Source organism: Pristiophorus japonicus, chromosome 11, assembly GCF_044704955.1.
Source record: "Pristiophorus japonicus isolate sPriJap1 chromosome 11, sPriJap1.hap1, whole genome shotgun sequence".
Taxonomy (NCBI): Eukaryota; Metazoa; Chordata; class Chondrichthyes; family Pristiophoridae; genus Pristiophorus; species Pristiophorus japonicus.
The window spans coordinates 150,979,470-150,993,070 of record NC_091987.1 but is presented as its reverse complement, the minus strand read 5'-3'; the positions used below and the strand labels follow the sequence as shown (position 1 = coordinate 150,993,070).

The 13,601-nt window shown below is 45.1% G+C and overlaps 2 protein-coding genes across 5 annotated transcripts in view; one reads left to right on the top strand and one right to left on the bottom strand.

The window, feature by feature from the left end:
- Positions 1-12,209, top strand: part of LOC139276337 (acyl-coenzyme A thioesterase 9, mitochondrial-like) — a 75,972-nt gene extending 63,763 nt beyond the window's left edge. For all 3 annotated transcript variants that reach the window (XM_070894169.1, XM_070894171.1, XM_070894170.1), the window contains 4 exons: positions 3,841-3,926; positions 4,915-5,002; positions 7,595-7,745; positions 9,871-12,209. In XM_070894169.1, coding sequence (XP_070750270.1) covers positions 3,841-3,926; positions 4,915-5,002; positions 7,595-7,745; positions 9,871-9,959 — 414 coding nt within the window. In that variant the 3' untranslated portion in view covers positions 9,960-12,209. The remainder of the gene's footprint in view (positions 1-3,840; positions 3,927-4,914; positions 5,003-7,594; positions 7,746-9,870) is intronic.
- Positions 12,210-13,464: 1,255 nt separating this feature from the next.
- The window catches only part of prdx4 (peroxiredoxin 4), a 42,099-nt gene continuing 41,962 nt past the window's right edge, over positions 13,465-13,601 (bottom strand). For both annotated transcript variants that reach the window (XM_070894168.1, XM_070894166.1), the window contains one exon: positions 13,465-13,582. In XM_070894168.1, coding sequence (XP_070750269.1) covers positions 13,579-13,582 — 4 coding nt within the window. In that variant the 3' untranslated portion in view covers positions 13,465-13,578. The remainder of the gene's footprint in view (positions 13,583-13,601) is intronic.

Sequence of the window (13,601 nt, the reverse complement as noted above, 5' to 3'; positions counted from 1 at the left end):
TTGGCCACCCCCTAGACCTTGCCATCTCACAATTAGGCCATCTCTGATCATTTCCTTGTATCGTTGTCCACCCACATCCCCCTTCTCCTTCCCAAAACCCACTTCCGTCTGTGACCGCCCCGGAAAAAACTCTGCCTCGCATCAAAATCCCGACTGTTTAGCCTTTCGCCCTGCATTCGCCATAACACTTCTGCTCAATCGCACTCTCACCTCCACCTTGGATACCTTGCCCCTTAAAATCATTTCTCTCTCACCCTGGTCGGTCCCCCAGCCCATACCTCTGCTTCATTAAGTCCAAGGAACGCAGACTTGAATGTTTAATGTTAACGGTTCGCTCTCCTCAGGCGCTGTCCCTCTCCCCTTCAAATCTGCCGTCATCACCACTCAAAAAAACGACCCTTAACCCCTCTGCCCTTGCAAACTACCGCCCCATCTCCAACCTCCCTTTCCTCTCAAGTCCTTGAAGATGCTGTCGCCTCCCAAATCCGTGCCCATCTTTCCTGGAACTCCATGTTTGAATCCCTCCAATCCGGTTTCTTCCCTGCCACAGTACCGAAACGGTTCTTATCAAAGTCACAAATGCCATCCTACGTGACTGTGACCATGGTAAATTTTTCCTCCTCGTCTTTCTCGACCTGTCTACAGCCTTTGACACGGTTCACTACACCATCCTCCTCCAACACCACCTCCATTGTCAAGCTGGATGGGACTGCACTCGCCTGGTTCCATTCTTGTCTATCCAGGTGCAGCCTGAGGTTCAGCACTGACTTCTCCTCCCACTCCCACACCATTACCTCCTGGAGTCCCCCAAGGATCTATCCTTGGCCCCCTCCTATTTCTCATCTGCCCCTCGGTGACATCATCCAAAAACACTATCAGTTTTCACATGTATGCTGAAGACACCCAGCTCCACCTCTCTTGATCTCTGAACTGTCTGATTTGCCATGCTGCTTGTCCCACCTCCAGTACTGGATGAGCAGTAATTTCCTCCAACTAAATATTGGTAAAATCGCCACAAAACCTGTTCCCTAGTCACTGACTCCATCCCTCTCCCAGCCAAGCATGATCATCATCATAGGCAGTCCCTTGAAATCGAGGAAGACTTGCTTCCACTCTAAAAATGAGTTCTTAGGTGACTGAACAGTCCAATACGGGAATTACAGTCTCTGGAATACTGCGTGCAAATTTGGTTTCCATATTTACGAAAGGATATACTTGCTTTGGAGGCAGTTCAGAGAAGGTTCACTAGGTTGATTCCGGGGATGAGGGGGTTGACTTATGAGGAAAGGTTAACTAGGTTGGACCTCTACTCATTGGAATTCAGAAGAATGAGAGGTGATCTTATCGAAACATATAAGATTATGAAGGGGCTTGACAAGGTGGATGCAGAGAGGATGTTTCCACTGACGGGGGAGACTAGAACTAGAGGGCATGATCTTAGAATAAGGGGCCGCCCAATTAAAACTTGACATGAGAAATTTCTTCTGAGGGTTGTAAATCTGCCTCAGAGAGCTGTAGAAGCTGGGACATTGAATACATTTAAGACAGAAATAGAGTTTCTTAAATGATATGGGGACAGGGGGTTATGGGGAGTGGGCAGGGAAGTGGAGCTGAGTTCATGATCAGATCAGCCATGATCTTATTGAATGGCGGAGCAAGCTCGAGGGGCCGTATGGCCTCTTCCTGTTCCTATTTCTTATGTCACAGGTGGGACAGTCGTTGAGGGAAAGGGTGGGTGGGACTGGTTTGCCGTACGCTCTTTCCGCTGCCTGCGCTTGATTTCTGCATGCTCTCGGCGATGAGACTCGAGGTGCTCAGCACCCTCCCGGATGCACCTCCTCCACTTTGGGCGGTCTTTGGCCACGGACTCCCAGGTGTCGGTGAGGTTGTTGCACTTTATCAGGGAGGCTTTGAGGGTGTCCTTGTAACGTTTCCTCTGCCCAGCTTTTGGGCTTGCTTACCGTGTAGGAATTCCAAGTAGAGCGCTTGCTTTAGGAGTCTTGTGTCAGGCATGCGAACAATGTGGCTCGCCCAACGGAGCTGGTTGAGTGTGGTCAGTGGTTCGATGCTGGGGATGTTGGCTTGATCGAGGACGCTGATGCTGGTGCGTTTGTCCTCCCAGGGGATTTGCAGGATCTTGTGGAGACATCGTTGGTGGTATTTCTCCAGCGATTTGAGGTGTCTGCTGTGTATGGTCCACATCTCTGAGCCATACAGGAGAGCGGGTATCACTACAACCCTGTACCATGAGCTTGGTGCTAGATTTGAGGGCCTGATCTTCAAACACACTTTTCCTCAGTCGGCCAAAGGATGAACCAGACTGTTGGCAACCTTGGAGTCGTATTTGACCCCAAGCTGAGCTTCCGACCACACATCCGTGCCATCATTAAGACCACCTGATGTTACATCGTCCATCTCCGCCCCTGCCTCAGCTCATCTGCTGAAACCCTCATCCATACCTTTGTTACCTCTAGACTTGACTATTCCAACTCACTTGTGGACCCCCCCCAGCCCAAAATCTTTCGCCCTCCATAAACTTAAGCGCATATCCAAATTTGCTCCAAGTCACGTTCACCCATCGCCCCTGTGCTTGCTTAACTTGGCTCCCAGTTAAGCAACACCTCCATTTTAAAATTTTCATCCTGGTTTTCAAATCCCTCCATGGCCTCGCACCTCCCCATCTCTGTAACCCCCTCCAGCCCCACAAACCTATGAAATTTCTGCACTACTTTCTGCCCACCTGAGCATCCCTGATTGTAATCGCTTCACCATTGGTGGCCGTGCTTTCTGTTGTCTGGGCCCCAAGCTCTGGAACTCCCTCCCTAAACCTCTCCGCCTCTCTACTTCTCTTTCCTCCTTCAAGATGCTCCCTAAAACCTACTTCTTTGTTCAAGTTTTTTGTCAGCTGCCCTAATATCTCCTTGTGTGACTCGGTGCCACACTTTGTATGGTAACGCTCCTGTGAAGCACCTTGGGACATTTTACCATGTTGAAGGTGCGATATAAATGTAAGTTGTTATATGAGCCCCTTTATTTCTTCCAACACACACTGTAGTTGAGGCCTCCTTTTAGAACTATACCTCAGTCCTATTGAAGGAGGAGGTAGTAGAGGCTGAGTGAAAGTGGGCAAGTTCAGAGACAGTAAGTGATGAGCTTCAGTGGTGCCGATTAGGGTGAGAAGCTGCAGACCAGAATAGTGTGTGGTAAATGGGAACTGAACTATGAAAGTAATCGAGCATCTTTAAGGCTCCACTACAGCTATATGGCTTGCTTGTGACTAATTGTCAAAGGCCTTTGCACACAGGATGGAAGTTAGCTCTTACTATTTCGCAAACGATGGGGGAGGAAGCCAGGCCCTTGGAAGTCTACAGTATTAGTTGCAGCGCTATGCTTGCATGCTTCCTGCTTTTGGAATGATTTACACAATGTTCTCAAATAGAACGATTTTGTGAACTGTGCTCAAATATTTCACCATTTCCACATCTTTGCTCACTGGCTTGATAATTTTGCTTCATTTTTCAATGTTACTCCTTTAGATAACAGCCATAATATATTACTAGTAATTCTGTTTTTATCTCTGGGTGTTTGTGTCAATGAGCCATCTACTGATGATCAATTATCCATCTATCCTCACTGGTGTCTTGACCAATTACCAACTTAATAAAGCTTAACTTATTAAAAATATGTTTAATTAAATTTCCTTCCCGCTCATTTAACCGTTGAGAAGTTCCCCTTTACATTGAAGTGTGTGCTTATTAAAGCTGTGCAGATCGACGATTGAGCTGTTGGTGCATTGTACAGGTGAAGACTACAGTAACTTGTCTTTTTCTTAAAAATCAGGAACGTAATATTTTCAACAAAATCTTTGGTGGGTTTCTGATGAGGAAAGCCTTTGAGTTGGCGTGGGCAAATGCGTGCGTCTATGGGTAAGAACCTTATATTTTGTGTATATTGTGCATTTGTGCTGATCGAGTTTGGGAATTAGAACTCCTTAGTTACATTTCTTCATAGTGAGATACCGTGTGGCATTCCCCCTCCTGTTATTGATGCCACCGTTTGTTTTATATTTCACTTCCTGTTTGACTGATTTTGACCTTTCTCCAAAACCCTGCTTCCAGACTTTAGACAGACCATTAAATGGGCTTCCGGCCAGCCCAGATTTGCCAGCTTTCCCCCCACTCGTTTAACCCTGACCCGACATTATCAGTAGCCTTTCAAAAAGACTAACCCTGGGTAGGTAAACCGTCACTAAGAAGGAAAAGACTTGCATTTATATAGCACCTTTCACGACCACTGGATGTCCCAAAGTGCTTTACAGCCATTAAAGTACTTTTGATGTGTCATCATCATCATCATAGGCAGTCCCTCGGAATCGAGGAAGACTTGCTTCCACTCTAAACATGAGTTCTTAGGTGACTGAACAGTCCAATACGAGAGCCACAGACTGTCACAGGTGGGACAGACAGTTGTTGAAGGAAAGGGTGGGTGGGACTGGTTTGCCGCACGCTCTTTCCGCTGCCTGCGCTTGATTTCTGCATGCTCTCGGCGATGAGACTTGAGGTGCTCAGCGCCCTCCCGGATGCACTTCCTCCATTTGGGGTGGTCTTTGACCAGGGACTTCCAGGTGTCAGTGGGGACAGTAGTCACTGTTGTAATGTACAACAACAACAGCTTGCATTTATATAGCACCTTTAATGTAGTAAAGGTTGGTTCAATGTGATCTTGATCGAGGAATAGCTCTCCCCCCATGACCACTGATTGTGTGTGGCATTGGAGAAACTAGGGCAGGGAAGTGTTACCTGTGTATGAAGAAAACGGGCTGATATGTCTTTAATTTGATTTTTAGATGCATTGTTGCTGAAGTCCTCCGTTTTATATCCGGAACTTTCTCAAATCCTTGTTGATTGCTTTCAGGAGTTCAAGGCCTTATGCGATCGCTGTAGATGACATCCTGTTTCAGAAACCGGTTGAGGTTGGTTCCTTGCTGTACCTTTCATCACAGGTAATGTATGCATTTACAGTGTGAAGTGTCGGTATTAGCTTAATGTGTTGTGCTGATCGTAAGATTATTCAGCCCAGTTTAGCTGATCCAGCCAGAAAGACCCAGCACTGATTGGGCTCAGGTCTCCCCCACTCTTACATAATACTTGTTTTCTGCCCTTCAGCCGATTTTTTTTTTATCCTTCCCCAAAGTGCACCCTGTATCCACACAGCACTGAGTGTAACGAATAGCATTTGTGCCTGATCAAACAACAGTTAAACTGTGGGTGACTTCAGACTATTTTTACCTTTAACAATGAAAACATTCTGGCCTTAACTGGACAGTTTAACTTATACACCTGAGCACCAAAATAATACATTGTGTATTCTGTGGTGTAATATTCCTTTTATTATAAAGCAGCGCTTCATCCCCAATCAACATCACTAAAACAGATGATCTGGTCATTATCACATTGCTGTTTGTGGGAGCTTGCTGTGCACAAATTGACAGCCACATTTTGGCTGCAAAGGACTTTGGGCTGCCCTTACCTCCTTTCGCGCAATGACGCGGGAGAGCCACTAGTAAGACAATATGTTTTAAAAGGTACATCTAGCGGCGCCACATGACACCGCAAAAAATGTTCGGAGCTACTGAGCCTGAAACTAGCAAGTACAATCCATTCTGCAAACGTCTCCTGACTAAATAAGAATTCAACTCTTGAGCAGCAAATAGTGGAAGTATAAAAACTCAAAGCAGTCACAGTTACCAAAACAGAGCAAGGACAGGACTCCGTGGAGTGGCACTCTATATATTTTGAAAATGCTTGTTTTGCCAGTAACCAGAGCTCACAGTGCTAAAATGAGTTTTGCAGTAAAATACATAATACATAATTCACAACCAAATGATTAAACTTTCCCAATGAGTGCCCTGTTCATGTTTGAAATTGGGCCTATGTTGTTTCCCTGTGGAGACCAGACTCTCTCTCAGGTGCTGGGACTGCATTCTCTGGGCTTCCCACAGTTAGAACTGTCAGTTACCAGCTACCCTAAATGACCAGCCTCGACCAGGAAGCAGGCTGCAACTTCAGGGCTTCACTGTGCAGACTCTAGCTCCCCAGATGCAGATTTAGGCTGCCTCCCTACCCGAGTGAAATCAATCCAGCACACGCCACCATTGGGACCAGTTAATCTCCTTTTGAAGGAAGCTGTGAAGCAGAAGAACACATGAGCGGTAACTGGGGTAAAACTGACAGGAAAAGCCATGTAACTGACATTGCATAAGGCTTGTGATGCTTGATGAACAATAATGCAGCTCTTACCCATCTTCCAATCACATTCCAGCCTGTTTCCAACCTTTCACTTTGTCATTCCCAGTTGTCTGAGCTTGTTCCATCAATGCTTCAACATGGGCCTAAATGCTCCACTCTCTAACCCTGTGTTGCATTTCGTACTCAACTGCTGTGCTCCCTCCAGCTCCCAGTCCTGGCAGGTTCTATGAATGCTCAATTTTGCTGTAAAACGATGTGACATTTCCCAGCCAGCTGATTGGTCCGAGATTGTGTTGCAGACTACCCGTGAACAACACAGTTGCTGCTGGCTCATAACATTTTGTTGTTGAAAATTCTGAAGGAATGCAAGAGGATAAGGGGTTATGGGGAGTGGGTGGGGAAGTGGAGCTGAGTCCATGATCAGATCAGCCATGATATTGAATGGCGGAGCAGGCTCGAGGGGCCGTATGGCCTACTCCTGCTCCTATTTCTTATGTTCGTAAGCTGGAGGGCCAATTTTTTTACAAATGCAATGCTACCTCTGGTCACTTGTATCCAGAATGGCAGCACTTCTCCCATCGGCAGACACGTGCAGCTGGCAACAAGGCTTCTCGCCAGCACAATGCATCCATAAAGTTGTCCCTTGGGTATCCATTTTCATAATGGAGCACATCTAAGAGAGCTGTCTCTGCATTGAAGCAGTGTGCTTAGTTGTCAACGTGTGCTCCATGTTTCCTTATTGTGCTGTAGTGTCAGCTGTGGCTCAGTGGGCAGCACTCTCGCCTCAGTCAGAAGGTTGTGGGTTCAAGTCCCAATCCAGAGCGCCAAAAAATCCAGGCTGACACTCCACTACAGTACTGAGGGAGCGCCGCACTGTCTGAGGTGTCGACTTTCGGATGAGACATTAAACTGAGGGCCCTGTCTGCTCTCTCAGGTGGACGTAAAAGATCCCACGGCACTATTTCGAAGAAGAGCAGGGGAATTATCCCCGGTGTCCTGGCCAATATTTATCCCTCAATGAACATAACAAAAACAGATTATCTGGTCATTATCACATTGCTGTGTGTGGAAGTTTGCTGTGCGCAAATTGGCTGCCGCGTTTCCCACATTGCAACAGTGACTACGCTCCAAAAGTACTTTATTGGCTTTATTGCGCTGAGACATCCGCTGGTCGTGAAAGGCGCTATATAAATCCAAGTCTTTTTCTTTCTTTCATTCTTTGTATCAGCTATTTCAGCGATCTTATGAAATGATTTACTAACTTTTAAGATTAAGGAAATTAAAGCCTTGCAAGACGAACCAGCTGCTTTGTGTTTCATTAACAACGTCCTTTCCTCACTCTACAGGTCTGTTACACTGAAAGCAAATATATCCAGGTCAGAGTGCACAGTGAGGTTTTAGACCCACTCACAAAAGAGCACAGCACCACCAATATCTTCCATTTCACCTTCGGCTGTCAGAAGGAGGTGATGCAAGTTATCCCAAAGACCTACGGAGGTAACCCATTTCTGAGGAGAGTTGCTGATTTTAGCCAGAGTTGTGGTCCAGAAGCAGTTTAAGTCATCTGTTCACATCTGGTTAAAGTGCGATTACCTTCATGACAAGATTCTCGAACAGCTAACTGCTCACAATTAGGAGAGGCAGCTGCTAAGTGCGATTTCCTGTTTATTAAATATGTTGGTTACTTACCTTTGTTGTTTTACTCCCCACTGCAAATGGCGTTGGCACCAACCCACCTGCTACAAACAGTGGGGACTATACTTCAGGGTATAATTCATGCTGCATGTACATCAGTGTGATTCACTGTGAAATTCGCTGCCTCAGAGAGAGCTGTGGAAGCTGGGACATTGAATAAATTTAAGACAGTTTCTTAACCGATAAGGGGTTATGGGGAGCAGGCAGGGAAGTGGATCTGAGTCCATGATCAGATCAGATCAGCCAAGATCGTATAAAATGGCGGAGCAGGCTCGAGGGGCCGTATGGCCGACTCCTGCTCCTATTTCTTATATTCTTATGATATCTAGTAGTGAGAGAATATTCAGGAAATACCAGACATAGAATTAAATACTGCTTATTTCTGAAATTGGTTGGGACTGCATACTTCATGAGTAATGAGTTATCAATCTCCTTCATAAATAAAATAAATGGTGTTGAATGACTTCATAGTCATTATAATTATATAAAGTATTTTTCTGCTGTCTGGTCATCGGTGAAAATGGCAAGACCATGTTAGTTCCCCATCCTTAACAACTTTGCACTTGTTCGGCCACCTCACAGGACATAGTGTTCCTCTGAACTGACTCGTGGGCCTGAATACCTCTTGAATGCTTACAGCTGACTGCACATGAAGGGAAGCTAGACTTCCTGAATCTCTGACATTACCATTGAGCAGTAGAGGAGAGGACAGATCATTGTTTTTTTCGGGAGGCCAGGTTCCAGGCTATGACCCAGCATTTTTCTGCGAGCTTCTGTATAATATCTACCCTTCATAGACCCACTGGCTCAAAAATAGACCACTCCAAAGATCTGCCTCCCTCCCACTGTCTGTCTGTACTCAATGTAAATATGACACAGTCCGATGCGCCCAGAAATATTCAACAGAGGGTTCAGGTGGAATGAGTAGAGCATTTACATGTACCACGCGGGATACAAACTTCAAAAATTCCACCATTCTGACGGGTGCCTGCTGGAAGGTGATGAACAAAAGCCAGGAAATGCCTCACAGAGCAGAAGAGTAACCTTTAGCTTGCCCTCATGCAGGTCAGAATGTGCTGTCCATGGCAGCACTGGCTAACCTTCCCTTCAACTGCACACACAACATTGGGTTGCGTGACCAGAGAAAGGAAATACAGGGAGGGGGGGGGGGAATTGCCCCCCTTTACGGCCCATTACCGCCTCTATTGGGGCAGGAAGGCCTTTCCGACCAATCCGCTGTTGCCTCCGAGCTTGGGGCAGCGGGAGCGGGTTTCCGCCCTGCCCAGCACACTAACCCCTTACTGCCCCACAGGAGTGCGGCCACTGCTGCTCGGTACCCCTGACAGCTTCGCGTGGGGGAAGCTGTCAGTGGCTGAGTGGTGAGGGCGCACTGCCACAGCCGCCATTTTATTTTAATTTTCGGCCGACTCCCAACCATGGTGGCCGCCAACAGGCAGCCCGGCACCCCCTCCTAGGCACTGGGCCGCTGGCCTGGCCAAACCCCTCCCTGGTGGCCCAGTGGGAGGGACGTTGTGATGCGTCAATGTGACGGTGATGGAAACCACCCTGTTCCTTCGCAAACCTGCCCTTACACCACCACCAACAGTGCCCCAAAGCGAGGCGGGGTCTAAAGAGCCTAATTTACCGGCTCTTCCCTCCGACTCCCGCTGGCCGATAAATATCCGGTTAATTCAAAGTTCCCTCCCCAATTTCCCACAGCGATTTCGGCGACCGGGAGTTTATTCTCAAATAATAGAGCTAAACTTAAGAGTGACGACATCCTGCTGCTAACAAAAAGGTTCCTGCGGCTGCAACTTTTCTTTCCTGTTCAATTGTTTTTACAAAGATGTGCTGCTGAAGTGAAGATGTTGAGTATCTGTTATTGAAAATATACGCAGTAGTCTGATGTTCTGGTTTCTATTTACAGAATCTATGCTTTACTTGGATGGAAAACGACACTTTAAAGCAACACCCATCAGGGACCAAAATCTGGTCAACCTACCCGCAGCCAATTAGACAGAAAATAATGACCTTCTGAAAGTCAGATGTCTGTCAGTAAGACAGGTCTATTAAAATATTTGGTTTCTGCATATTTGGTGATAAAGATGTGCTTTTATACTTTTCTATATATATTTAAAGACCTTCCTGTGTCTGAGTTACTCCACTAACATTCATTGCACAACAAAACAAAGTTGTTTTTATTTGCTGTATGCAATTTGTAGTAGACACATACATTTAACTATAGTTCTGGGACAAAACCTCCATTTTTTTATAGTGTTGCTTAAGGGTAGAAATGACTGTTGGTGATCACAGAGCATGAGAGCCTAATGTGTTTCTATGATCCCTTTCTGCTATTTTAATGCAAGCATTAACACAGCAGACAGAGGACTACAGTGTGAACACATTATGTATCTGGTCACCCATTGTCAGTAAAACTAACACTAGTCCTTTCAGTCCCTTGGCCAAGTTTATCCATCCAGGCACCATTGGGCTGCCTGGGCCACTGCTGTATTTGAGAGAGGCTGTGTCACGTGTGATATCAGTACTGGGTGTGGGAGAGAGGCTGTGTCACGTGTGATATCAGGGCTGTGTCACATGTGATATCAGTACTGGGTGTGGGAGAGAGGCTGTGTCACGTGTGATATCAGTACTGGGTGTGGGAGAGAGGCTGTGTCACGTGTGATATCAGGACTGGGTGTGGGAGAGGCTGTGTCACGTGTGATATCAGTACTGGGTGTGAGAGGCTGTGTCACATGATATCAGTACTGGGTGTGAGGCTGTGTCACATGATATCAGTACTGGGTGGGAGAGAGGCTGTGTCACGTGTGATATCAGTACTGGGTGTGAGGCTGTGTCACGTGATATCAGTACTGGGTGTGGGAGAGGCTGTCACGTGTGATATCAGTACTGGGTGTGGGAGAGAGGCTGTGTCATCAGTACTGGGTGTGGGAGAGAGGCTGTGTCACGTGTGATATCAGTACTGGGTGGGAGAGGCTGTCACGTGTGATATCAGTACTGGGTGTGTGAGAGGCTGTGTCACGTGTGATTATCAGTACTGGGTGGGAGAGCGGCTGTGTCACGTAGTACCAGTTCATTAAATGTCTGTTAAATGTGCATGGATAAAATGTCAAGGAATTGTTTATTTTATATTTTGTTTTATTGAAAATCAAACCATGTATCTAAAATGTGTTAAAATACTTTGGTCTGTGTTTAGGCAAAGTGAATTAATGCATAGTAACTTCAATATAGCTCGGGGGTTATTTTGCTCTTCACTGTATATATCCAAATATATTTGCTATCTTCGTACTGGTATCATGGGTTAAAAGAATTTGCCTGCACAGTTAGAGTTTTAAAAAGATTGGTGTTATATTAGTGCCACAATAACCTGTTTAAAATGAATGGGTTGTCTCCACTGTCAAAGTAATGCTAACTGGGATAGTTAAGATTACCGTGTCTTAATGGTTTGAAACACTGCCTATAAGCACTTACCCAAATGCAATACATTGTGTTGTAGATTGTGAAATTCACCTAAAAGTTTCCACTAAACCTACTTGAGTTGCGTAATGCAGATTTTGTGTTCTTCAGTCACAACTTAATTTAAACTTGCAGATTTCCTTACAGAATCATCATTATTAGTTGCTCCTGTGAATTAGTGGGATTTCTAGGGTTCTTCTGTCTTTTCACTTAAATTGATAACTTTCCTTAAAATAAAAGTGAACTGTATTTTTATCTCTGGGATCTGGGTTTGAATCTAGTCAACTTGGTGGAATAAAAATCTGCATGTAAGGGCCTGCTGTCAAACTGACTTTGGGCACTCAACTTGATTGATGCAAAACATCCCACAAAACACTAAATTGACATGTCTGCAGAGAATATTGGTCGAGCAGGAAGTGCTCTTCTGAGGTCAGGAGTCAAAGGTCACTGGAGAGAGCAAAGTGGTTTACTCTGCCTCTGTATAGCACCTGATCTTAAAGCCCACTATATCATTGTGTTCCTATCCCTTAACAGGCTGAGCACATAACATGCAAATTATTCAATTTGTAGGATTTCCACAAACCTCAGTTGTCTCATTGTCAGATGTGATGACTGGTGCCTTTGAGTAGAACACAATCTTGCATTATGCACATTCTACCAGAGCTAGAACTTGGTGCCTTTAATAGTTAAGGTGGGAAGACTGTATAATTTCTGTATGGTGCCAGAAGAGTGATGATGGTTTAATTTTTTTTGTGGCGGATGAATGAATAAAAGTGTTATTTGATCATGGAAGAGTGACTTGTATTAAATCTGATTTAATTTTGCGAGGTCAATAGTTACAATATTTACTCCAAAATCAAGGATTACAGGAGATTATAAAAATGGTTATTGAGGGGGAAATGAAAGACGACAGATCATGTTCTTCCAACACCTTAAGGGATATGGTTGGAGTGGATGATATTCAGAAGTCACGACACGATCACTATTCACTTTATACCCAATAAACCTAACAATGCTTGCCCCATTTATGCGCTGGGGTAAGGGACTTTGGTAGCCCTTGTCTTCTGGGGAGCTCCGTCCTCTGTTGCTTCAGGAAGTCCAAGTGGATCGAGTTACAATTAGCAAAGTCTGAGACCTTGGGCTGGGTGGGTCCAGATACACATTCCTGTGAAACTATCCTCCAAAGGGACTAATCATAGATAAAGGGTACAAATAAGCACATCCATTCTTTATGGTGAGTTGTAGGCACTGACCTCTGGGGTGCTGGTAAATGAGGGAATTACAGAAGCTCTTGAGCTGACCATAAAGTTGCATGTGATAACCATGGTTATTAGCAAAAATGAGTTCTTATGGTGTTAGTCGTAGATCTGATTGGGGCCTGGTTACTAGAGTTATGCAGGGCTCTCTTCATGCCTGTGCTCACTGACCTACATTGGCTCCTGGTCTGGCACTGCTATGATTTTACAATTCTTGTCCTTGCTTCCAAATCTCTCTCATAGCCTCCCCTCTTGCAACCTAAGCTCCCTATAAGCGGCCGCACAGCTGTCTGGAGCAGCAGGCACCCTGGCTTGTAAATAGAAAAAAAAAAACAGGATTTTGAATGGGCCAAACAGCCCAAAAATATTAAAGGGAACATTGCTTATAATCAATCTTGGTGTGCTGTAGTCAGCTTTTAAATGGAATTAAAAAAGCATGTGCAGACTTATCAATAGGCTGCCCAGCCTGTTAAAGGGGCCAAAAATGATAGGGCCTCTGCATTCCCCCAATTCTAGCCGAGGTCCAAGCTCTGAAATTCCCTTCTTAAGCCACTGTTGCCTCCTTAAAATCTACCTCTTTAACCAAGCTTTTGAGCACCTGTCCACATTCCTGTGAAGCACCAAGCTACATTAAAAGGTGCTATATAAATACACATTAAGTATGCAGTATTATAAATCAAGAACAAGTTTAATGGGGGAACAACTTAGTGTCACATTTCCCACTCTCCCATCTGCAGAAAAATGTTTTTTTTTAAATAAGTTATGATAATGGCAGGGAAACAAACCACACAAAGAATTATCAATTTATTGTTTGAGTTAAGAACCAGATATTATAAACCACCACAGTAATTAGGTTTGACGATGTTCTTTATCAAAATACTTCAGTTTTCCAGCTGGATCCGGAATTATCTGAAAGGAAAGAGCATAA